This window comes from Podarcis raffonei, chromosome 1 (genome assembly GCF_027172205.1).
Source record: "Podarcis raffonei isolate rPodRaf1 chromosome 1, rPodRaf1.pri, whole genome shotgun sequence".
Classification (NCBI taxonomy): Eukaryota; Metazoa; Chordata; class Lepidosauria; order Squamata; family Lacertidae; genus Podarcis; species Podarcis raffonei.
In genome coordinates this window covers 43909816-43936495 of record NC_070602.1, presented here as the reverse complement: position 1 = coordinate 43936495, position 26680 = coordinate 43909816, and the positions used below count along the sequence as shown (strand labels likewise).

Below are 26680 nucleotides of genomic sequence, written 5' to 3'. Positions count from 1 at the left end.
ACAACTTCAGCACATGCACTGGGGATAAGGCTCTGTATTCTTCTTCTTATTATTATTATTTCTTTATTATTTGCTGAATGTGTTGATCGCTTTATCTTGTCCAGGGCAACCCAAAGTGACTTACCACCAAACAGACAAACAAAAACCACACATAGATACATTAAAACCAAGAGAGGGGAAGTACGTTAAAAACATCCCACCACCACCTCTTAAAGGCCACAGACAATTAAAGGCCAAAGTCCTGGTTACGGAGGAAAGTTTTTGCCTGGCCCCTGAAGATATATAATGAGGGAACAAAAAAATACACCTACAGTGGTACCTCGGGTTACATACGCTTCAGGTTACATACGCTTCAGGTTACATACGCTTCAGGTTACAGACTCTGCTAACCCAGAAATATTACCTCAGGTTAAGAACTTTGCTTCAGGATGAGAACAGAAAACATGCAGCAGCGGCGCAGTGGCAGCAGGAGGCCCCATTAGCTAAAGTGGTGCTTCAGGTTAAGAACAGTTTCAGGTGAAGAATGGACCTCCAGAACGAATTAAGTTCTTAACCTGAGGTACCATTGTGTTAGGATGGTCCTCCCTTGGAGGCTGATGGATCCAATGGGCTTCCAGATGGCCTGGGGGGATTTTTTGGCTGCTATGACTGGTGTCTCCAGTTAAAAGGATGTCAGAAGGGGCTGAGAAAGTTCTTGTCTAAGTCTTTGAGGAGGCACGGCTATGGAGCAGACAGTACTGAGCTAGATGAACCAATAGCCTGACTTGTATGAGACAATTCTATATGAAGGGCATTCAAGACACTTACCTACAGTCAATAAAGCAAACAGACAGAAATAAGTGTGATGACCCACGCTTCATTAAGCTTAAAAATCCCCCATATGTACACAAGGACACGTATTTATCTAATAAAAACAGCATCTGCCACAATTTTCTGAAAAACCTCGTAAAGAATTGAGATTCCTGCCCCGCCGTCGCCCCCCACAATAAAGCAAAACTCTGCTCAGTTAAAATGCTGTGCTAAAATCTCTAATCACCAGCCTCCTTGTGGTGTGTGGACGTGCATTTCATACCTATATTCACCAGTTTTTCAACCACAGTCAAGCAAGGATAAAGCATGCAGATTCCCCCCCCCCAAGACCGAAGGGTATAATCAAAACTTGTAAAGGCAGGAGACAAGTTACCCAACTAAGGGGATTTAAGACACTACTTTAACAAGCTTGCAAAAAGTGGCTAGTCTTCTCACTTACCACCCTCCTCCATACACCTCTCATTTACTTTCTTGGCCCTGTCCAAAATCACCCAATTGAAAAGGGCTTTCCCTTCAGAAAACACAATGCAGCAGCAATGAAACCAGGGGCAGTTGCAGGGAAAAGGAGATAGCGACTACATCATGGAGCTCATTTATCCACAGGACCGCTTCAGATATTTTGTGTAGGATAAGGAGTATGCAAAATGCAGATAGGTCACCATGTGCAACTAGGATTGCATCCATTTTGCTGCTTCTGTGTCTCAACAAAACAGGCATATATGAATCATCATGTGCTTTGCAGGTGGGTACACAGCCTTACAGGTTTTTCCTAACACATGTGAAGCAGCCCTCAAAGTGGCGAACATTCTACACCAGCCCCCCTCTGATGTTCCAATAGCAGCTCTGCTGCTGCATCTCTGCTTATGGCAGAACTACATATTACTCCTGTTGCAGGAAACAAACATTGGGACTGTGCCATTATCTGCAGCCATCACATCAGGTGGGAATTAAAATACGTATGGTTAAGCATCCATGTCCATGCCTCTGGAAAACCTGACTGGTCAGGGACTCCCAAACAGCACATGCATAGGGTGTTGTAAGCATGCAAGTACGTGCACTACATTGTGCATCTGCTGTAGAACACGTCCGTGTAGCCCCAACGTTTTCCGCAACAGCTTTTATTTGCTTTCCCTTAATGACAGCTTGCACAAAAACTTCAGCTCATCACTACAGCATCAAATCTGTAAGAAACCCCGCAGGACTTTGTCAGGAGGTACCTGTCAAGCACAGCTTCGGGGTTTCATCTGCTGAAGATGCATATCTAAAACAGATGTGATGTTCCAACATTTGCTATGACCTCAATATGGAAAGCCACAAAAATATTGGCGAGTATGTAATAATGCTGAAGACGCTTCTGAACCTATCAAAATATATGCTGTTTCAGAGAACCAGATTGTCAAATCATTTCGAACCCAAAAGTTTTCTTAATTCCATAATACTCATTTTTTGCAGATTTCCCAGACTGTTGAAAGAATCTATCTTCTGCTCCAGCTGAACCACCTCAGCAAAACAGGCATCTGGCCTTATATGCACTATATCAGAAGCTATTAAACTGTAGTGCATAAGCTCCATTCAGCAGGGTCCGTGAAAAAGCTGCAGAACAGTCAAGATTATCTGTACCTAGCCATGCACTTTATTTCTTATTTTGACAGTTGAGACAGAGGCCATTTTTGCCCATAGCTAGGTTATCAAATAGACTAATAATGTCCTGTCCTTATTATGACCCTGATGCCTTCTACAAATGTTTGCACTTTGATTTATAGCACACAAAAGCTCATACCAATAACAAACTTAGTTGGTCTCCAAGGTGCTATTTTTTCATTTTGTTTCAACTACGGCAGACCAGCACAGCTACCTACCTGTACCAACAAAATAGTGGAATTAACATGCACAAAGAAAAACAGGTGATAGCTGAGAAGAGGACATAAATTTTGTATCTTCATTACATTACCCAGATCATGAGATAAACCCACACCCATTAATCTCTGGAGCAGGAGACAGGGATCTCACTGATAAAGCACGCACTAGCTTACGAAAACATGCTTTAGCAATAACAATTTTCCCACAAGTGGCTTGTTTGTTTTTTAAAACAGTCTTATGGTAGCATTTGTACCAAATACACACACAGGACCTCTAGCAATCGACCAACAGAAGTAGAAGCTGAGGCAACAAAATACAAGAATCAGCACAAATTATGTGTTTGGAAAGCTAGAAAGAAATTAAAGGCGCTTATTGTGGACATTATTAATTAAACAATACTGTATTGTTTAATTAGTGTTTTTATGGAGCAGTCAAGTAATTTCGTTGTCCCCGAGAGGGGGCAATGACAATAAAGATATTATTATTATTATTATTATTATTATTATTATTATTATTATTATTCCACATTGTAACTGATGATATCACAAGAGATATGAGATTGATGACTATGGATTTATTTTTTAATCTGTCCTGCATTCCAAAGTCTCGGAGGAAGCAACTATATTAAAATCCATTAGTAAAACACTAAAAAACACAAAGCACGGTTGTAAAAAACGCCTTAGAAAAACCCTGCTCATTCATATTCAAATGTTTTTCTTACTTATGAGATTCCTTATCACTACGGGTAAAAGGCTCCAAATCTTTTATCGGATCTCTGGAGAAGCAAGAGGAGGAGGGAGAGAAACAAACAATGACTCTCAACAAGTCCTTGTTCAAATTTTCAGCATAGAGGCAGTTGCTGGCTGACAATAAGAATGCATGCTCCCTCACTTGCATTCAAGGTGTGAGAAAAATTACAGTCCATGCAAACCCATCAGGCTCATGCTGTTGTTGCAAAGGGTAAATAACATTTATTTAGTAATAATTAGTATATTACTCTAATTCTGTATTGCAAATTAAGAGTAAATGAAAATGTGATAAATACTAGTGAAACAATGAGTGTGTTTTATTGGAATGCCTGCAAAAGTCTTCCACGAAATAAAATCAGTTGCCATCTCCACAAAAAGAAGGCAATGGTTCAGTTGCTGTGGAAATGGAAACATCTCCCACTGCAGAGTGAGGGCAAAGCAGTTGGGCAAAATTATCTAGATCCGTTTCAGCCAGGATTTATAGGCCCAGTTTTCACACAGAAACCATGGTATCCTTCTGAAGCAGCTGTTCGAGTTAAGGGTGGGTGGCACCGCTTTATGGTGGTTCTGGTCCTACTTGGATGGACGTTTCCAGAGGGTAATGCTTGGGAGTGTTCTTTGGCTCCATGGACCTTTCAGTGTGGGCGTCCTCAGGGTACCATTTTATCCACCATGCTGTTTAACATCTACATCAAACCACTGAGTGGAGTTATCTGGTGCAATATGCTGATGACTCACAGCTCTATTTCTACTTTACATCTGCAGGTGAGGCAGTGGATGTGCCAGACCATAGTCTTGCCTCAATAATGGACTGGATGAGAGCCAATAAATTGAAGCTTAATCCAGATAAGGATGTTAGTGGGTGGTTCCCTAGTCTAGATGGATGGGAGGTTAGCTGCTCTTGATGAGATTACACTCCCTCTTAAGGAGCAGGTACGCCTGAATCCTTTGCTGTCGCTTGAGGCTCAGGTGACCTCAGTGGCATAGAGTGCCTTCCATCAGCTTTGGTTGGTGGTTTGGCTGCACCCCTATCTGGGACAGGGATAGCCTAACTTCTGTTGTCTATGCTTTGGTAACCTTTAGGTTAGATTACTGCAATGTGTTATATAACATCAGCTAGTAGCAGAGGATTCAGCAGCCAGATTGCTCACTGGAGCAAGACAGTTTGAGCATACACAGTGGTACCTCGGGTTAAGAACTTAATTCGTTCTGGAGGTCTGTTCTTAATCTGAATGTTCTTAACCTGAAGCACCACTTTAGATAATGGGGCCTCCTGCTGCTGCCGCACCACCACCACACGATTTCTGTTCTCTTCCTGAAGCAAAGTTCTTAACCTGAGGTAATATTTCTGGGTTAGCGGAGTCTGTAACCTGAAGCGTATGTAACCCGAGGTACCACTGTAATGCCAATCCTGGCCCAACTGCACTGGCTGCCAAATACTTTCTACACTACACATCATATTAGCCAAAAGGCCAAGAAGAGGGCCCAACTCAAAGTGCTGGTTTTGACTTATAAAACCTTTAATGGTTCAGGAATACTTTAAAGACAACCTCTCCCCTTATGAACCGACTCGGACACTGCAGTCATAATCTGAGCCCCTTCTTCGTGTGCCTTCTCCGCAAGCGAACTGGAGGGTGACAATACAAGAATGGGCGTTTTCTGTGGTGGCTCCCCACCTGGGGAATGTTCTTCTCAGGGAGGCTTACCTGGCGCCTTCATTACCTTTGGTGCCAGGCAGAAACATTCCTTTTCTCCTTTGAGTAACTGGTGCCTTTGACTAATTCAACAATCTAAGGCCTTTTTAAACTTTTGTGTTTTTATTCTGTAAACCACCCTATGATCCTCGGATGAAGGGTAGCATAAAATTTAATAAATAATAACAACACACAATGATCTCTGATTGACTGAGATCATGTCATAGAGGAGAAAGAGGGGGAGGGAGGGAGGGAGGGAGGGAGGGAGGGAGAGAGAGAGAGAGAGAGAGAGAGAGAGAGAGAGAGAGAGAGAGAAAGGCTCTATCCAGTTAAAGAACTAGTCTGGGGAAATGGCAGGTGGTAACAGGTGCAAAAAACTAAAGGTATGCATTTTTAAGAGAACCTCTCCCAGCAAAGGAGGCATTTTACACCCTGAATTTACTTGGGAGAATTTGGCACAGCCTCAGTTCTCAGCATGAACAACACCACCTGCCTAAAAACAACCAGCATAACTCTTCTTTGTTCAAGTATCAAATAGACAGATCCACAACTCATCCCAAAGTCATTGCATAAACAGAAATGGTTCCATGTTCTTTCTTTCTTTCTTTCTTTCTTTCTTACTTTCTTTCTTTCTTTCTTTCTTTCTTTCTTTCTTTCTTTTAAAATGAGCTGCTTAGGCTAAGAAGAAACAGCCATCTCATCAATAATAGCTTATCACAAGAAAGCAGCACACAATAGCTATCGAGACAGGCAATACATTAAATGATTTAACTCTCTAGGCTTTTATTCAATTAATTAACCCACAGGGGAAATCGTACAGAGCAAGTAAACGGTACAGTACGGAGCATGTGCCCTGCCTGCTTTGCCATCCCTTTCAGCCTGAAGTAAGCACTTACACACATACACAGTCACTCTGAGAAGTTTATCTATCACTTGTAGCAGATAAAATAAAGAGTCCGGTAAGCCCACAACTTACATGCATTTAACTTGTGTGCATTCAGCTTTACAGGCTTGGCAAATATATATACATATAATTTAAAAGGTGGGCGGAAAGGGGGCAGGTATCTGAGGAAAAAAGACTTTGGCAATCCCACCCACCATTGCACCCAAAGTGTTTTGACTATATGCGACTCTGGTTTTAGGCATGATCCCTGGAACATAGACCCCCATACAGGTTTGTGGGGTTACTCTAATTCTCCCACTATGATGGGTTTGGTGCTTTGCTTTCTTTTTACCCCCTGCCCTGTCTAAACACTGGAACTGGTTATTAAAAAATGTGCTGCCTCTGCAGAAAACAAGAGCCATTACTTTCTTATGTGGTGGTCATGTCTCTCAGGATAAAAATATTGGAAAATGATTACAAAATTAATATCTTAAATATAACAGTACGAACATGGTTCTGGATCCATTATTTATGTTGCTAAACTTCACATATTGAATTAACCCCCTACATGATTGTGGCAGAAAGCATGATATATAGTCAAACTTGGAGAACCCAGAAGCTACCTTTGTGCAGTGACTGAATGAATAAACTCTGAGAATTAGCTCTAATGCCAAGTTAACATATTATTTACGATATGTGGAAAACAGGGTATGAGGAGAATAAATTTGTAGAAATATGGTCTCACTTTATAATATATTGACAGAGAAATATGCTCTAAACAAACAAACAAACAAACTGTGTTTCTAACACCAAGAATCATATCAGCTGTTTACAAAAAGTACGAAGACAATCCAATGAGAAGTCCAAAATATGACTAAGCTATGAAAATAGCTTTATTGAACACCAGTATAATTTACAATTTATCCACTTATTTTCTTCTGTATAGTAATGATGTATGTTCATATGCCAGAAGTACGTACTATACTTCTTACTGGTTGGTTTGTTTGTTTTGTAATGTAATCAAGGCATTCAGACATATTATGAAATTCTTGACAATTTTATTTTTTTTAATTAAGATTAAAAAGAGAGAGAGAGACCACGGAAATCTGTTCCTATAAAGTGGGGAAGGCTGCCTTCTGACTAAGAAAAGGGCCACAAAACCAAGAACCAAAAATCCCGCTCTGCCAGAATGGGAAAGAGAGATCACAAATGCAGGTCTATCAGCACTGTACAAATTAAATTTCATTCTAAACTATTAGAGCAGATTCCTTCACATAGAGATATATTCACACAAAATCCTTGGAAGACGTCTGTATGTGTGCCTGCATCGGATTTGAAATGTGGGAAATTCCACATTGAATGTGCCCCTGAAATGATGCAAATCAGTCTTCCCCTTTTTTCCTGCTATCGCACTGACATATTGTCTACATTTCTGAAAACACCCTGTTTAACACACATACCTACTGCAAACATGTAAACCTTTCAATATTACCAACCACATCAAAGTCACCCAGAAGAAAAAGAAAATGACTATTTTTTTCATTACAGGCCAGTCCTAGTTTCTAAGAAGAGTGTGTGTGTGTGTGCCTAAAAGGTTCCTGGGAGGCACCTTTAGCAAAGGCCATATGCCAGTCATGCACATGGAATTCAAGTTCTCTCCCAATCCCAGCCAGTATTTTTCCTCTCCTTGGTCTTATGCAAGCTCAAAACTTGGCTCTAAAAACAAATCACGTTGCTACATGGCATAACTGTTCCTAAGGATGCCAAGTTCTTCTCAGGTAAGGGAGAGGAGAGAACAGGTCTTTATTATTGCCTGTAGAAGCACAGTGCTTCCAGCTTTCATAGAATATTCTGACTGTTCCCCCCTTGTTTCACAAGCACCAAGGAAACCTTAAACTATCCCTTATTCTAGAGCATCATAAACATGACCGGTCCTAACAAACCATGTTGTAATGCACTCCAGATTCAGAGAATTCTGCAAAACAGAAGAAGCAGGCTGGTTATTTCCCCCCACCTAGCAAGTGTACTGCGATGGCCTCACTTCTAGCTGTCTGTGGCAGACAATTGTCACCTGCTTCGGAGAAAAGTATGAAGATGTAACAATACTGGATAAGATCTGACCAGCTCTTTCATCAAATAATAAGGTCATGGAGTGGAGGCATGGTTTTCATAGATAGCCCAGTACAGTGGTACCTCAGGTTAAGAACTTAATTCGTTCTGGAGGTCTGTTCTTAACCTGAAGCACCACTGCGCCGCCACTGCATGATTTCTGTTCTCATACTGAAGCAAAGTTCTTAACCCAAGGTAATATTTCTGGGTTAGCGGAGTCTGTAACCTGAAGCGGATGTAACCTGAAGCGTATGTAACCCAAGGTACCACTGTATAAGCTTTGCTCTTAGTGGCTTTTGCAGAAAGACTTTCGGAGTTTCTTCAGCAGCACACAGTGCTGTGTGCAGGGAACCACGGTTTGTGTGCAAAATTGCGTGCAAGGAACTAACCCCAACAGCAGCATTTCAACAAGATCTCTCTCCCACCTCACCACCAAGATTTTCAAAATATAAGAACAAAGAACTAGCTCTTTCTTAGCATCTTTCCGCCCAAAGAATGTTCAAATGATGAAGTAAATAAGGGGTAAATAAAGGGGTACTCGACCCACTCAGGTCTTTGTTGTTACATAAAGTGCAGTAGCCTACTTACTGGCAAGGCTTGGTCCCTGGTATCTCCAGTCAAAAGAATCTCAGGTAGCTGGTGCTGCAAAAAGACCCCCACTTGAACCAGCAGGCTTAGAATGCCATTGTCAGTTAGAAAACACAATACTGGGTCAGGTGGATTAATGACAGCTTCATATATTGTTTTTAATGTAAACTTTTTCCAAGAACTACTTCAGGATGTTACTGGACCTCCCGGGAACACATAACACCAGGTGCCCCCTTCCTCAGAGCCTGAGACATACCAGACGTGCAACCTTGCCCCCACGATAGTGGGTGCACGGGAGTGTGCTGGCATCACTGCGGTGTGCAGGCGTCACTTGCACACGTCGCGGGGGGGTGCCAACGCCACACACACATGCTATGGGGCATGCTGACATGACACCAAGTGGAATCTGGGGGGGGGCAGCTCCCTCCTTTTTTACAATTGTGGGTTCCCGGGCACCCAGGGCCCCGCATAGTTGCCACCTATGAGATCCACAATGCTACTATTTCCAATAGTCTGGAATCAAGCTTAGCAAACCAGATGATTCTTGAAAGAGTAAAAATCATACCTGGATTGTTAAGTCGTCTTTAAGCCGCCCAGAGTGACTGGGGCAACCCAGTCAGCTGGGCGGGGCATGAATAATAAATAGAATCATAGAATCTTAGACCCCCTGTAATGCAGGAATCTCAGCTAAAGCATCCATGACAGATTAAAATAAAATATTACTTTTATTCTAATATTAAAATAAAATTAAAACACCCAAACCACCACCATGAAGTCACTTAGCAATATCTGAAATGCAAGCTTAAAGAAAAGCAGTACCAAGACACTGGTGTCTGCAGAGAGTTCTAAGCAACTATTTCAGGTGAGAGGTTAGAAATTGCACTTATTAAAGCCCTGGAGTTATTAGTTTAGGATCTAGTTTATGGCCCCTGATGTATCACTATATCAGATGTAATTTCATTTGTATCAAGGCATGCAAGGATCAATTAGCGTTATAGTAACAGGAAGTTTTCCATGAAGGTCTGCCTGATAATCATGAAGTTTACCCAATTACATTAGGAAAATGAAGGGTATTTTCTTTTATGAAGCCACCCGCAACTTTTATAGGAAGTTTTCTTTCTACATTCAAATTTAGAAGAGGCAGAAGGAAATAAGACTCCACCTCGCTACCAATGGGCCCATTTTATTTGCAGTTGGTTGATGGCTACTGTCCCTCCCTGCTGTGGTCCAAATTAGAACACTGGGTAACTTGTGTGGCTTCTCTTTGGCACAGGGCAAAACCGAGCCCAGCTGCAGGAAAAGTTATTCCAATCACCGCATTCATGCGATGAATGAAAGAGCTGCTATTGCCACCTTTTAGAGAAGATAAATCCTGCCTGTCTCTGGCTCTACTTGGATGTTCCCACATCATCAACACTGTAGTCCAGTGTAAATACTAGAGTACTGGAGTGCCACTGGGAACAAGATCTGCTGGTTCAGGGCAAAGACCTACCCAGTCCAACATTCTGGCCTGGCCAACCAGATGCCTATGGGAAGCCTGTAAGCAGAATCTGAGCACTAAAGCACTCTCCTCAGAATTCAGAGGCAGCACACAGCCATCACAAGAAGATTAGTAAATGGCAATGAAGGGAGTCCATAGGGAGAGCATGGCCAAAGGGGCAGCCTTCACCAGACACTAGGTTGTATCTGACTGTGGCTGCAAAAGCAAAATCCGGTGGAAGTTTGGTGCTCTTTTCTGTGTTATTTGCTTCTGCGGGGGGGGGGGTGTGATTGCAACACCGTTAACCGAGAAAATCCCGATAATTTTCCACTGCAATTTCACATGACCAAATTTCAAGTGGTATCTTGGCATACAGTTCTTTTCCACCGTTTAAAATTTAGCATGGCGTGGCAGTATACTGATCAAAAAGCTGCAGTTCCATAACGCAACAGGTAATGCAGTGTAGAATCTGAGATAGGATTGCTAGCATTATAATCAGGAAAATTAATGCCCTAATCCCCACATATGAATGTACCCTAAGCCTCCAATTACTTTAGACAATGATAAAGATTGTTGTCTGACAGACCAATCCAGAGTTGCCCCACTTTTGCCATCCACCCCATCATGGGTTGATACGTAACCACATATCAACCCATAGTAACCACAATTCAACGTAAGGAATTCATTCAACATGACGGATCACAAGTTGTGTGCTTTTTTATTCATGAGAACACATCCAGATTTTAAAATAAGTGTTTTGGAGACCCTTGTTTTTAAATATTAGAAATGATGTGTGCTGAAATAAAACTAAGTGCAATCAGTTATCTCCCAGTTTGTGACACGGGACCCTCACATAGGCAAAAAGGCTATGGCTACTTGTGTTTCAGCCAAGCAAAGTATTTCTTTCCTGCAGTATTAGCAGTGACACAAAGTCCTCACAAGCCTTTTCAGACTATTCTTATCTAAGAACGTGATGTGTGCATCTTACAACTTGTCCAAGAAGTTGATTTTCCATTTATCTAATCCTTCATGTCTTGCCCATTATGCAATTACCTACATACCAGGAAAGCTGACAACAGAGGGGTTCTTTAAAAAGGAGGACCATGGAAATATACACACACACACACACACACACACACACATGCAGCTGAAAAGGATTTGTGAACAAACCAATGGCCACAGCTGGGAGGAAGAAAAAAACAACACACAACTCTCCACCATTCAGCTTACAATGAGATTTACTGCTCAGTCTACTAAGACTTCATCTCTACATGTGCTAAGCAGATTTCTGGCTGGAGAAACAGTGAGTGGTATCCACTTCTCCACCCCACCCCCTACCTTGGCTGTGACACAGATGGCTGTCATTTTCCGGCTGACTTGGGTTATGACTGACCTACTATGCACCTCCCAAGCTCAGAAACTGCACGTCCTGGAAGTCCATGACTCAGGAGAAAAGAGCTGCTCAAGTTCAGGAGGTTTATGCTAAGAAGCACAAAACTAAGTTATTATAGAAGTGAAGGTTGGGCGAGGGGTGGGGGAGAGAGAGAAAAGTGGGAGGAAGAGATCACATGACACTTTGCACTCTGCTCCGTGATTCTGCAGCTCGTGCTGGTATCAGAACTTATCAAGAAGAGGAAGATCTTGCCCTTTCCAAGTCCAATGTGCACACTGCAGACATTTGTTCCAGCATTACACATGATTTGTGCCCTGACATGACCCATCTTCAAGGGCTAGATTTCTCCTGCAGCTCTGTCTAAAGATCCAAGCTAGACACAACGGTGGAAAATTTCAATACTGACCTACCTAATCATGGAGACAGGTGAAGTCTAGTTGGAGTGGGGTGATGTCACACACGTAAAGAATGATTTGTGGTGGTATTTTTGGTTGCCTGCTTCTTTGGGGGTGCATTGCCTGATTTTCATTGTCTGTGGGGGGCTTTCTTGGGGAGGGGGTGTAGATATTGTTGCCTGCTGCTTGGTGTGAGTCGGTGGGGATAGCATCACCAGTTCTTTCTTATGTCAAATGGTTATTTTGTGGTGCCCATGACAGTTTCTTAAATTTCCAGGAATGTCCTCGGCCCAAGAAGGTTGGAGACTCCTGCTCTATGACACAATCCTTCATGACATAGTTCTGTTTTGTTTTTGGCCAAAACTGAGCAAGCACCCTAAAAACATGCCTTCTGTACCAGCTGTTCCACCACTATCCACCAAGCCACCTCTATCTCTTAAGAAGTATCTTCTCAAAAGTCTTCAATCAAAGTCTGTCCTGGATGATTTCATTCCAGTCTCCCCTCACCTGCTCCTATGCTGCCATCTTACAGATATTATTGAAGTCTTTGTGTGTACAGCTATATGCACAAAGGCTGTCTTGTTACAGAAGCTTGCACAGCACACTTGGAGCAGAGGAACATGCAACATCAAGGTCATGGTTTCTCTGTGGGGTCCCACTCCTTGCTCCTGTGTTGAGTGACATGGGATCAAAGAACATCAGAGTAGGGTTAATGTGTTAGCAACACCCACTTATAGGAAGAGGCCATGGAAGTTACTTTCCATGTAGCATTTAAGAGACACAATCATTTGGTACATTTGCAAGCTGGAGAAACACACAGGCACAACACACACAGCACAACCAAGTACACACAGCAGCCTACTGTATTGCCTACAATAGAATGATTCTTCCAAGCCTAATTTCAGGGACCAAGGGAATCTTCTCTGGCTGCATGTCTGCCTACAGAAGACATGTTGCCAATGCCCAGTTTAAACAGTATACAAAGCAGCATTGTGTTCTCCTAGGGCTCGTCCGCACTTCCTCTTGCCCTGCTCCTTTCCCCCATGGGCAAACAACTCTTTTCCATTCAATTGGAGCAAATAGCAATTCAGGTTTTCTTTGGATTGACATTTGCTCCAATCTAGCACTAAAGAACAGGTTTTCCATGTGAAAGGAGCAGAGCTCGGACCCATGGTTTCTGGGCATGGGACAAGCAAAAGTGTGCAAAGGTCCCAGCTGCTGGAACACAACTCAGGCCTATGTGGGTAACTTACAAATTGCCAGACAAAGCAAGTAAAATCTCACATAAATGGAAAAGAGACCTATTACATATATATCCTCCTTTGCCTCCATGCTCCCCCCTCAAAATTTATTTTTCCGACAAACAGAAGAAGACGCCTTCACCCCGGTATGGCTCCCCTTTATCACATACACAGCCCAACAGGACAATGACAATAATCCACCAACAGCATACAAATCAATATGGCTAACCTGATCCAAAACACCCACCCACCTCACTCACACACGAAAACAAAGATCACCACAGCCAATCACAAGCAAACAATCACACCCTAGGCCAACCCCAACCTCTCTCACCACCAAAGGAACACAAGTGAACAACACAAGCAACGCTGACACCAAACTCTACATACATTAAACATAATAGAAACACCGCCACCCGACCCCACCCCCATCCATCTTCCCTCTCTCCACCCCCCTTTCTTTTTTCTTTCTTTTTTCTTCTCCTCCTCAACAAATGAAACAGATTTGTAAAAATGTTACATGGAAGAAAAAAAAAATACGAGGCACTACACTTCTGTAAAACAAGAAAATCCTTAATAAAAAATATTTAAAAAATAAATAAATTTATTTTTCCAACCTCCTTATATGATAGATCAGACTGAGAGATGGTTAACTAGTCCAGCATCATGGCTGAGTGGGGATCTGAACCCCAGTTTCCCAGATCCTAGTCTGCCATGCTTAAGTGCTACACCATGCTGGCTAATGATCAGTGTAGGAAAAGGGGGTTGGGGTCAATGGAATGAGAGGATTTGTTTCCATAAGAAAAGAAAAGAGTCAAATAAAACCATGGTGTATGACCCCCCCCCCCAAATCTGGCTTGGCATTCCTGCTACACTTTTTCTTTTTTTGTATTTTTCTGCAGCAATCTCAGAGGGTTTCTTAGTTTTGTTTTACTTCTTGTTTCTAGGATACAGAATCTCAGCAGCGATGTCAACAAAACACACACACAACACAAGTGCATGCATGAGGCAGAACAGGGGTGCGGGGGGAGAAGAATTAGATAACTGCAAGCAAGCTAAAATTATTATTTTTAAAAAGAGAAGCAACTTAGGAACATAACAAGAGCCCTGCTGGGTCATCCTCCAACTCAGGGGGAGCCAGCATGCTGGCTTCAAGATGGCCTTGGTCTCCAACTCCCAGCAGTCCCAGCCACCATGGGATAATGGAAGCTGTATTCCAACATATGGGGAGCACTAACTGCAGTGTTTAATAAAATAGGCAAGCAAAGACAGTTCCTACTTTTCCAAGTTTCACTCAGCGCTGGTACTAACCTTTCACCAGTATCAACTTTTGGTAGCACACCAGATCAGACAGCCTTGCTTGCACGTTGTTCTAGATTTTAAAAATCTGAAGACATTAGCATTTGGAAGTAAAATTTTGTATATGGCAATATATGTGTACAGTACTGAATTGCTGCACAAAAATTCAAATGTAGCTCAGTGATACTAGGAATAATATTTTGAAGTTCAAAATATTTTTGGCAGCGTATAGCTAGGAGGTACCATAAATAAGGTATTTTAGAGTTAAGAGATTTTATAGAGCAGGCATAGGCAAACTTGGCCTCCCAGATGTTCTGAGACTACAATTCCCATCATCCCTGACCACTGGGTCCTGTTAGCTAGGGATGATGGGAGTGGTAGTCCCAAAACATCTCAAGGGCCAAGTTTGCCTATGCCTGTTATAGAGGGGGAAGGATTAAGATTCACAACAAGTTTTAAAGGCCTGTTCTTGGATACATCTTTTTAACAGTTGTGTTTTTAAAAAGGGATTGCTCTTAAAACCTACTGGTCTCAGCATTCCTGAGATCCCACTGGCATTTCCTATGCACAGGAAGGTGGAGCCAGAAGGGTGTGGACATCACATGGGCACCAGAGAAGGAGGGACCTAGGATCGTAATAATCTGGGCTATTAAGATCCCAGAGAAAGCAGGTGCCAGAGGTGCCGAAAGGATTTACAGGCTCCAAAACATATGTGAGTAAATGAGTTCAGCCTTTGGCATCCACCAGAGTCCACAGAAGAACTGACACAATATTCTAGGGATGGAGAACTGTCTAAAAGGCATTTGCCACTTGTGTATAATTAAGACACACACATGCCATACTGCTGTGCCTCCATATTAATGCAAACCCAACCACAAGAATGCAAAGAGCTTAAGTACAGGGAACTAACAGAAGTCATGGGAAGCCAATCACTTCTCTAATTTTTCAAAACAGGCACATAAAAGAGGAGAGGAAAAGAGAAGAGAAAACTGTGTGTTGGGCCCAGAAGAATTAACCCTGCATGCAGATCTTGAGAAATAACTTAATGCTTTCGGGAGGGGGGGGGGCTGAGAGAAAAGCACTTCTAGGACTGCAAAGAATTCCCCAGAGGCTCTGAACCAAACACTTGCACAGCAAAATCTGGGAACAAAAAGGTGTGGTGCATGGTGGGTCAGCTTCTGGCACCAGATTCTCGATGCCATCTCCTCACCCTCAGATTTTAGTCCTTTACCTGGAGACTCTGAAGTAGGGCTCAATAAGAGGCCACTCACTAGGGCTGCCCTACATCCGGATTTTCCCAGACGTATCCGAAACACTGCAGTCGGCAGCAATCTCTGGGCAGTAATCAGGCAAATGTCTGGGAAAATCCAGATGCATGGCAGCTCAGCAACTTTTGTGTTCGGATTTTCACTGTTTGAAATTTGGCAACCCTGATTCACACATCACCAAAAGAGAAGAAATGCAACACACACACACACACACACACACACACACACACAGAGAGAGAGAGAGAGAGAGAGAGAGAGAGAGAGAGAGAGAGAGAGAGGAGAGGGCAGATTTGCATAAAAGTCTGTATATGCTAATTTATATGTATAGTTGCACATTTGGAAATATTTACTGTAATTTAGGTACGTGGGTGGCGCTGTGGGTTAAACCACAGAGCCTAGGGCTTGCTGATCAGAAGGTCGGCGGTTTGAATCCCCGCAATGGGGTGAGCTCCCGTTGCTCGGTCCCAGCTCCTGCCAACCTAGCAGTTCGAAAGCACATCAAAGTGCAAGTAGATAAATAGGTACCGCTCCGGCGGGAAGGTAAACGGCATTTCCGTGCACTGCTGTGGTTTGCCAGAAGCGGCTTAGTCATGCTGGCCACATGACCCAGAAGCTGTACGCCGGCTCCCTCGGCCAATAAAGCGAGATGAGCACCGCAACTCCAGAGTCGTCCGCAACTGGACCTAATGGTCAGGGGTCCCTTTACCTTAGAATAGAAATCCATCAATATAGAGGGGAAGACTGTGATAAAGTGACCTCTGTGCCTCCTCTGTCCACTGTCCTGCTGATGGGCAAATTCAAGGATCATGATCTCCCTTCTTAAGGATTCTGTATTTTTAATATGGGCTTGAACGGGACAATCCTTCAAACAGAGGACTGTCTTTTGTAAGTAATGCACATGAACACTCTGTGGCTCAAGTTCGAGTCTAATAGGCAGGAGGGCCAGATCCCAAAGAAGGTCAGAGGTGGCAAATATTGGGGGACGGACGGACTGCAGTTTCCCCAGCAGATGCTGTTACTGAACCTAGAAACCTCAACATCGTCCACCTGACATTTAACAATTGTGTGTAAAACAAATATAGCTTGCAAATCTAGTTTTATTAGGATTTGCGCTTTTACTCAGCAGAAGCCAGTACAGTATTCAAGTGTAATGTAGCTCACATACATTTAAAGAAAAAGAGAAAACAGAAATAAATCTAACAGCATAATAGCATTATTTTGGTGGTACTTTCATGAGATTTCAGACTTTTGAAGGATCGATCCATGTTAACAGTTAAATAAAAATTAGTGCTTTCAAACACAGTAAAAAATAAAGCACTGTTACATAATTTAGCCCTCTGGCTAGAGCAGCAAGGGAGTTGAATCTAGAGACTGCCCTGTGATTTAAATTAATGTTGAGTCAACTAGCAGGGTATCTGGAGACGAACAGATCAGAACTGAAGCATATGCTAAGAGGTATATGGCAGGCACCTATGCAGGGCCAAGGACACTGTACTCTGGCAAGGACAGCAAAATGCACATCAAGAAGAATGAGTGTTCTGCTTCCCATTGCCAGAGAGAGAGAGAGAGAGAGAGAGAGAGAGAGTTTAAAGGAAGCCTCAGAATGAACACTCAAGAGAAGCCAGTGACAGAAGCCAATGGCGTTTCCCCCCTTTTTCTTTCCCCCCTGCATACTGCCAAGAAGGTATAAATCCCTTCAGAACAAGATAATAAAACAAACTGACCTTGCAACCCAATTAGGTCTGCAGACTGTTTCTCTTGTGTGTTTTGGGCCAATACAACTGCAGAGGATAAACTGAACACAAAGCGTTGTCTTGACAGTGGCAAACTTTATCAGCATCACAAAGCAGCTAGGCATAGCATGGAAGCAGGCGGCTGTTCAGCCAAGGCACAGAAGGGCTAGGCTTCAGACAGGAATCCTATGCAATGGGCCATGGGGGAAAGATACCACCTTGATTCCATTAAGCAGGATCATTTAACCACATAACTTCCCCAAATCATTTCAAACAGAGTCAAAATAATGTTTTGGCACTACTTATTAGGCTCAGACTTGGCATACATTCTTCTTGATGATGGAAATTGCCAGCAAATTAGTTTTTGTTTAATAGATGTGCAACTTCACAGGAAATGCCTCAGAGAAACTTCACAGGAAATTCCTCTTACCAGTTTCACACTTCTGAAAAAGCCAAAAGCTGCAGCAGAATTTTGCAGTTTCCCCACACTTTGTTAAAATGCCATTAGCTTGAATTTTTAAGACAATACAAAGGAAGGACACGCACCTGCAACACATGCTTGCTTATCAAATGGAAAACGAAGAATTCCTGCCATTCTACTGCAACCCAAATATTACTGTGTAGGGGGAGGACGCTGCATACATGCCCACTGAGAGAGAATCTAAAAGAAACATTGACTTGAAGCAAAACTGCGCCACAGCTCAAAGCAGTAAAGCAACCACCTCTCCAGCATTTAAAACTTCCATGTTTCAAAAATCTACTGTGAGCAGATACTCAATTAGTAAGGCTAAGAATCACCACACTTTTATAACAGCCAATGCATAATATTCTAAGCGAAACCAGTTCTGGGAATGAAAAGCGTGCTGTTACGCTAAGATGCTACTTGCAGGCTTTCCACAGGCATCTGGTTGGCCATTGTGAGAAGCACAAAATGCTGGACTAGATGAGCCTTTGGCCTGATCCAGCAGTGCTCTTTCTATGCCTTCAACAACACGTAGTCAAAAGCCATTCATAAATAATTGAGAAAACAGCAAGGCATTCTGGATGACTGCAATAATGATGGCAGGGAATATTCCACCTTATTGCTATGGACAATCCACCTAAATAAAAAAACCCATGTTTGCAGCAGAAGCAAGACATGCCAGAGCCATCATCTCTCCAAAAGGCAAGAACAAGGGATATCAGACATGGCTTCAAAGCAAGCACAAAATTTTGATTCCTGCACACTTCCTTTGGGGTGGGGAGATGGAAGATTCCAGTACGCTTGGCCTTGCCTCATTTAGATTTGCTACAGGGCTCTCTTTCATCTCCTCCATGCTCTAACAGTGGGTTGTTTTTATCTTGTGATCTTATCAGCATTCCTCTAGCTTCCCTCAAACATCCAAAGTGAGGACACCTCCAGTTCCACCTCAAATTTAACATTTTCAGCATTTAGACTGCAACTCTCGTGTAAAGCGTTTACAGAACTTTAAAAGAGCAGCAGAGAAATGCCATGGGTAGATGTTTTGGCTTGGACCTGGAATATCTTGGTGGCTTTTAATTTTTAAGCACTTGTAGACGACAGTAGTACTCGTACCAAGACATTTTCTTACACCCATACCTCAGATTCCACAGTCGCATCCTAGGAACCAATTTTTTTTCTGGGGGCCCAGCATGTGAGCAAATTGTACAGTAGCTCATTTAAATGTATGCAAATTAAATATCGCTAAGCACTGACAGTAAGCTTAAAAACCACACAGGGTGACAAAAGCTTCTCTCAACGGCAGTCACATGGCAAGCCTAGCTATGACAAAAATGATTGCTGTGCTACCCGCATTAATAGGCATATTGTTGCCAAACCGGCAGCTTTCTAAGATTGGCCTCGATTTCTTCTCTTCCCACTCCAAACTAATTATAGGCACCCAGATGCATTAGCAAAACTAAATGCCAAAACAAACTAAATATCTATCAAGCTCTACAATCACTGTTCGGCACTCAGCATCACCTTTGTCAGCTTTTCCAGCTCCTGTTCCCTTATGCACATGATAAAAATACAGGGAAGCTGTATTCAGGCATTCCTGAAGATCCCAGAGACCTGCCTCCAACATGGACTTACGTACTTCACCCCTCTTAAACTCCCGACTCCCCACTTATGGAGCAAAAAGCATCAGGACTCTCAGAGGAAGAGGGAGCTTCCCACCTGTCCTCATTTGTGTCTGACTGTCCAAAACAACAACAACAATAACAACAACAACAATAATTTTTTATTTATATCCCGCCCTCCCCAGCCAAAGCCGGGCTCAGGGCGGCTAACAACAATAAAATAAGACAACATTTTAAAATAATTTCATTTTAAAAATTTTTTTTACTTCAAATCAAATTGAAAGCAACCATTGGGTAGAGTTCTGAGAAAATTGCCAAAGGAGGGGGTCAGGCTGTGCCCTGGTCAAAGGCTTGGCAGAACAGCTCTGTCTTGCAGGCCCTGCGGAAAGAGGTCAAATCCCTCTGCCAAGGATGACAAGGTTCAAGAGCACCAGAGACAGTTGTTCAGTTCCATGGTTATACCCCAGCATGCTTGCAGGACCAGGCATCAGACTTCCCATACCCCAACCCAAATAATAAGAGATCAATGAGACTGGTTTTCGGTTAGAACAGGCCCCAACTTTATTGAATACAGATGAAAGAGGTTTGGGCATGGGGCAAGCTAAATACTTCCGGCCCGCCCACGGAAGTGACGCGTGGTCAATCCTGACAGGGGGTCCTAAGACTTATATCAAATAGGGTGACCCCCACAGGGACCGCTGTTTGGGGGAGTGCCTTCAGCCCTGGCCCCACCTGGGCGTGTGGACATGACCACTACCCCCAGATCCCTTTAAGGGGATACCCCAGCATTTGGAGGGGCAGGCAGAGTCTACAACTCCCCCTCCATCCAAAGCAAAGGATTGCCCCAATGCCCAACCAGTTGTGACAATTGCTATGTGGTAGGCAGAACCACCGGGTCGGTGCCAATTAGCCCAATGGGCAAATTCCTACCCAGCCCCTTAAAGGATGGCAACCACCATACCCACAGCAAAGTCATTGGCTATCAGCTTAAACCGAGGGTGGCTGGGTGGGGAAACCCGGCGCAGGAACAAACAGGCTGAGCCCCAGGTGCTGGCTGCTTAAATGGGCAAGGGGCGGATCTGAGGGAAGCCCACCGTCGGCTCCATCGGCTTCGCCACCAGCACAACCCAAGTCCTGGCCTGCATCCCCATTTGCCAAAACAGGGAGCAGGCAAAGATACGATTCCTTATAAGAAGGGCACAGCCAGTTTGAATTCCCTCAAAGGGGTGAGCGAGTTTGTTGTCCTTAGGAGCCTGGAAAAGGCAGGTGGGAAGAGCCTTGCCTCTGCTTCAGAGGCCTGTGGGACCCAGGACTCTTCCAGTTCCCTCTCATGTACATATATCTTAACAGAAGATTCACTCAGAAAGGGCAAACAAAAGCAGCATTGCACAGTCACCACTGGAAGCTTTTGCCACTGCGTCTAACCCTTACTGAGAACAAGTCAACCCAAGCCACATACTAGTGCTTATCTCTAGATTATTATTGAGATAATAAGAATCGTTTGGACCCACTTAAATAAAAGCTGAAAAGAACAGTGAAAGCTCCAGAATCAAAAGAGTGACCAGGTTCTCTCTGTCTGCATGAATAAAGGAACCACTGCCCATGAAACTTCACACATCACAAAACTACCCGGCAGTCTTATGGAGCATCTGCTGATTGAACAGGCAGCCAGAATCCATCTAATTTTCACATTTTCATCGTGTCCATGTTCAGCATAGTACCAAATCCAATTATTATTATATTTAAAAAATTAACACTTAGCTAAGAGCTAGAGGAGGAACCCTAGAGAATAATTTAATTAGTTATGATAGGTAAAGAGTCTTCCTTGCAGCAATTTAAACCTACCCTGCTGATGTTCCTCATAACTGGAGGGAGTTTTATGAGGCTCTTATAAAATGCATCACTCTGCTACATGACAGATTTGGCATAAGCTGTATCTTCAGGCTGACAACGTGCATTCCTTGTGTAACACCCTCAATGACTCACCCAGCTGGATAAGCAACAAGACCACTCTTTGGATCACAGGCCAATCCTCTGCCTCCAGAGACGGTGATTCCCAGCACTTTCTCCAAGGTCACCTAGTCAAAAAGAGAAAAAAAGAAAATGAGATTCATGCAGATTAAATTCAACTTCATGTAACCACAAGCTTCAATTTGTGTGCATGTGTGTGAGAGACTGGAAGATGCACATAATCAGCAAATATGCCATCAAGTGTCAAGAGCTGTTCTCTTGATGCAGATGACAGACATATTTAGTAGGTTCTGTGTAGAACAAAACAACAACAACAACAACAACAAGCTGGTCCATAGCCAGTGTTTTGAGAAGGAGATTTATAGACCTATCACAGTAACTGAAACCAACAGAAAAGCATGGGAAATACTGGGAGGGAGGTTAGATAAAAAAGAAAACTACCAAGCAATGGACTACGCTGGTCCCACCCAAATCCCTTTTGCGCGTCTGATGTAGCTTCCCCAAGAGATATGTAAAAGCATTCAGATTCAAAGGCGACTATGGGTCATCTCTCTTTCAGGCCAAGGGAGCCAGCATTTGTCCGGGGCATGTGGCCAGCATGACTAAACCGCTTCTGGCACAACGGAACACCGTGACAGAAACCAGAACATATGGAAATGCTGTTTACCTTCCCACCACAACAGTACCTATTTATCTACTTGCACTGGCATGCTTTCGAACTGCTAGGTTGGCAGGAGCTGGGACAGAGCAACAGGAGCTCACCCCGTCACGGGGATTTGAACCGCCAACCTTCTGGTCAAAAAGCCCAAGAGGCTCAGTGGTTTAGACCACAGCACAACCTGCATCCCTCCTTTAAGATTATAGGACTCATACTTCCTTTGCCTGAAGCCTCTGAATCCAATATTCCCAGCCAGGTAAGAGTTATTTCTAAACAAATTACCAGCAGTTTTTAAAAAAATCACTTCACTGCAATCACACATTTGCAATTAGAGACTGGATAAAATAGCTTAACCAAGCCCAGCCAATTAGCTTTATACATGAAGAGCAAAAATCTGAACCCAAGACTTGTACACCCAGACCTAACAACCTGCCCATTGCATCACACACATTCACGTACTGCCAATCTGGGTCTTGAATCCTGCCTGCCAAACAGTGGCAAAGTAGCCAAACACATGAGGGAGCAATTCATGTAGGCTTGGGTCAGAAGAACAGCGAATGGCAGAAAATGTATTAATAAATGCTAGCAAAAGGCTTCCTATAGAGTTGCACCACGATGTTGTCAATGCTCCCTTTCCCCTGTGCTTTAGCAAAGTGGTGTTTGGCTTTTATTTATGGTGCACATACATTATTCCTCCAACAACATTATTTGCAAGATTTTACTAGACTGAATGTTGACTCTTCTGTTTTTAGTTACAATAGTTGGGTTATATCTTTTGTCACATTTCCAAAAAGCCCGTAGGGATGGGTGGCACAGTTATTAATCTTCGCGGTTATTAAAAGCTGTCCTCTAGGGACTCCAGCCTTCCAAAACAAGGAAAGTCTCCCACACTTCGCCTTGCTAACCAGCTTTAAGGAACACCTAAAGATGCCCATGGGAGCCGATTGCCCAGATTTACCCAAGAAGGTGCCTGGTTACAACAGCATTTCTTTTCACAAGATCATTTCCCATTCCAATAGAATTTCCTAAGTCCTTTCTTCATATGTTAATAGCATAGATAGCTTGGATTCAAACTAGTGGCCTAAAGGGAAAAGGGTTTCAAAACCTGCTGCCAATCTTTTCCTTCTCTCCACCCCTGTGTCATAGGGTTCATATTCTCTTGTGCCGGATGCCTTGCAGCAGGAAAGAAAAAGCCAAGAAGAAGATAAAGATCCCACCATGTTGCAAAATCAGCATGTCTTTTGAAATGAGATTTTCAGAAAATTAAACACAAGCATTGTTATTTCTGCTAGTATGTATTTCTGGAGGATGTATTCATACAGCCATGCAAGCAAGAGCTAAGAGGTAACTGTGGATCCTCTTGTGGTTAGGTACAAATAAAGGGATAGTTCTCCAAATGGAAGGGTGTAGAAATTAGAGTCCTCCAACACTGCTGCAAGGTGTGCACAGGACAATTCTATATGTACCTTCTAATTGCTTTCAGATACCAACCCTGCTACAACATACAATGTTGCCAGATTCCGCACAGCAGCGCTCAAAATTCGTCGGACAATGACCTGTGCCGCAAACTAGCTTTAATGAGCACTCATATCAGAGTGCTCTGTAGATTGATAGCTATAGTCTTATATATACTAACCTCTTATGATCTGCCACTCCTGTCTAATGTTCCTAACCCTTCTTTGAGACTTTGCTAGCTTCCTTTAGATTTTTATAGACTTTTAATTCTTTTTAGTTTTTCAAATCATTTTTCAGATTTTAAATGATTGTACCCCCCCCCCTTATGCTGATCTATGGCCGTAATAAAGATTTGATTGATTGAGAGTCCTCCAAGGATCAGTATTGAGATCTGTGCATTTTAACTTCTTCATTAAACTTCTTCTTGATTAAACAATCACAGGTGAACAGTGAGGTGGCCAAGTTTGCTAATGATACTGAATTGTTCAGAGTTGTTAAAACAACAAGAGATTGTGAAGAGCTCCAAAAGGACTCTGCAAACTATATGAATGGGCGGGAAAATGCCAAATGCAATTTTAATGTAGGCAAGTGTAAAGTGATGCATGTTGGAACAACAACAAAAAATCTTAATTCCACATATATGCTCATGGGGTCTGAACTTTACTAACTGAGCAGGACTGAGATCTTGGAAGTCATAGTGGAGCTTGAGGAAGATGTTGTCACAGTATGAGGCAGCTGTGAAAAAGGTAAATTCCATGCTAGCAATCATTAGGAAAGGAACTGAAAATAAAACTGCCAGTGTCAGAATGTCATTATATAAATGTATGGCACCACTGCATTTGGAATGCTGTGTATAGCTCTGCTCAACTCACCTCAACATATATATTGTCATATTCGAAAAGGTTGAGAAATCACCTCAAGAGTTCCTTATTTTATACAGAGACAGCTCACTTGAAATGAAAGGCCGCCTTCTCCCTGAGAAATCTGAAGCTAGTAACACTGCTGGCCTCCCACATCCTAGGTAAAAGAAGAAAATCACAAACTCTCGCAGGCACCCTGCACCATCAAATTACTTCATGCAATGAGATACATGGGCATATGAAAAATATGTTAGATGAACCAGGCTGTTTTCACATGGGGGAACCAGATGTCATTTTCAGTATTGTTTTTGCATTTTCATTAAACTAGCCCATAGTCACTCCCCTCCCTTCACCACCTATTCCAGAGACAGGCAATATCAAACAGTCTTTACAACACACAAATATTCCTGGCAAATCCCAACCATACACCAAGATGTGTAGCCGTAACACGCATGCCTCCAGGTCAAAGAATGTAATGCAATCAATAATTTCATTCCTTAACTTAGTAAGAAAAGACCGTGTTCACTGTAATCAACAGATATGTCTCTCAAATGCACCAAATAAGTTATGCATACATCAGTAACATATGGGCAAATTACTTCTTGCATGTGCAACTCATGAAGTGCTTAGCCATCCTGGAAGGGACTGTGATTACTTCATTTTCAATGCTTGATTTTAACAAGGTCTGTGAGACATTAGGAGACATCTTTCTAGCAGTCAGGCATTTCTGTTATTTCACTCAAAATGACAGCTCACTCAACTATCTCTGGACCCTCAAAACCCCACAAAATCTATTTGACCAGAGACTACACTGGGATAGAAAAAATGAACATGTACTTCCACAGGCTACTCTGTCATATTCCCTTCCAATCTTTGATGAGCTGTGCACAGACTTACACAAACTAGTGGTTTGGTCAATTAACGGCCCTGACTGCACAGCCTGAAATACCTGTGGAATTGCCATGCCCTGCAGGATGGGTGAAAAGTGAGCAGAGAAGAAGCACAGGCACTTGGCAGTTTATAGGAATCAGCCATGCTGCAGACACAGTACAAGCAGTCCCTCAAACACACTCTAGACCAGGGCGGCCCAACCTTTCATACCAAGTGGGCTGAAAGAGTACTTCGACATGGAACCTGCGGGTCATACACTGCCTTGTTGCACGGGTGCAAGGCAGCACAAAACCAAAATGTGAAAGCCCCATGCCCTAAAGCCCTTGTGCTGCCTTCCAAAAGCCAGCTAGGTCCTAGAGCCCTCCTACCTTCTTCCCAAAGCTGGTTCAGAGCAAGTCCTAGCTAGACTTTGGGGAGGAAGCCAGAGGACTCTAAGTCCTTGTCAGAGCCCGCACACCTCCCTCCCAAAGCGCAGACTTTGCTTACCCAGCTTTGAGAAGGCAGCTTGAGGGCTGGGGTATGTATGTCAAATGCTGCAGAGGGCTGTCAAAGAGGGCCTTGGGGGGCACATGTGGTCCCCAGGCTGCATGCTGGACTGCCCTGCTCTAGACACAAGACCTGTCAGGCTGCCCTCCAGTTTCAATTACAAGCTGCTACAGATGAAATGGACAGAAAAAGGTATGCGCTTGCTCACCCTTCTTCCACTGCAAGTGGTAACAGTTAGATCTGTGGAAGAATAGCAGCACACACAACGTTCCACAGAGTGCAATTTACTGTCAGAATGCACATCCTAATACAGCTGTACAACAAAAAGCTTGCGCTGTTACATTTAGCACTGCTGGGCTACATTTGGCACATTCACCGAAGAACGCTAATTACAGTGTGCTGTTCCGCTTAGGGGGGCTGTCAGCATTTCCACTGTAAAGCCTTCATTTTGGGATCTTATAACACATCTGTAATGTATTCACTTGGAGCTAAAGCTGGATGCTAAAAGGGCTGGCACTCAACCAGGTTTCTCTGCTTGTTTAGGATGTGTGCGTGTGTGTTTGTTTTATAGGGTTTGGTGTTTTCCATTTTCATCACAAAGATCTGAGAAGGAAATGAAACGTGGAGACTAAGTTATACGTTACTCAAGTTAGGGAAGAAGAAGAAAATAAGCAGCTTCAACTTCCATCCTGAATGCACATCCAAACATGCACACCCTTCTGTTTGGTATTTTCCAATTCAAAATAGCTTGGTGTTTTGTTTTGTTTTTGCAACA

General features: G+C 43.0%; 1 protein-coding gene across 6 annotated transcripts in view; it reads right to left on the bottom strand.

Annotated features, from left to right (window-relative positions):
• MAPKBP1 (mitogen-activated protein kinase binding protein 1) overlaps positions 1-26680 on the bottom strand; it is a 117217-nt gene that overhangs the window by 56163 nt on the left and 34374 nt on the right. For all 6 annotated transcript variants that reach the window (XM_053383365.1, XM_053383380.1, XM_053383373.1 and 3 more), the window contains exon 3: positions 21571-21662. In XM_053383365.1, coding sequence (XP_053239340.1) covers positions 21571-21662 — 92 coding nt within the window. The remainder of the gene's footprint in view (positions 1-21570; positions 21663-26680) is intronic.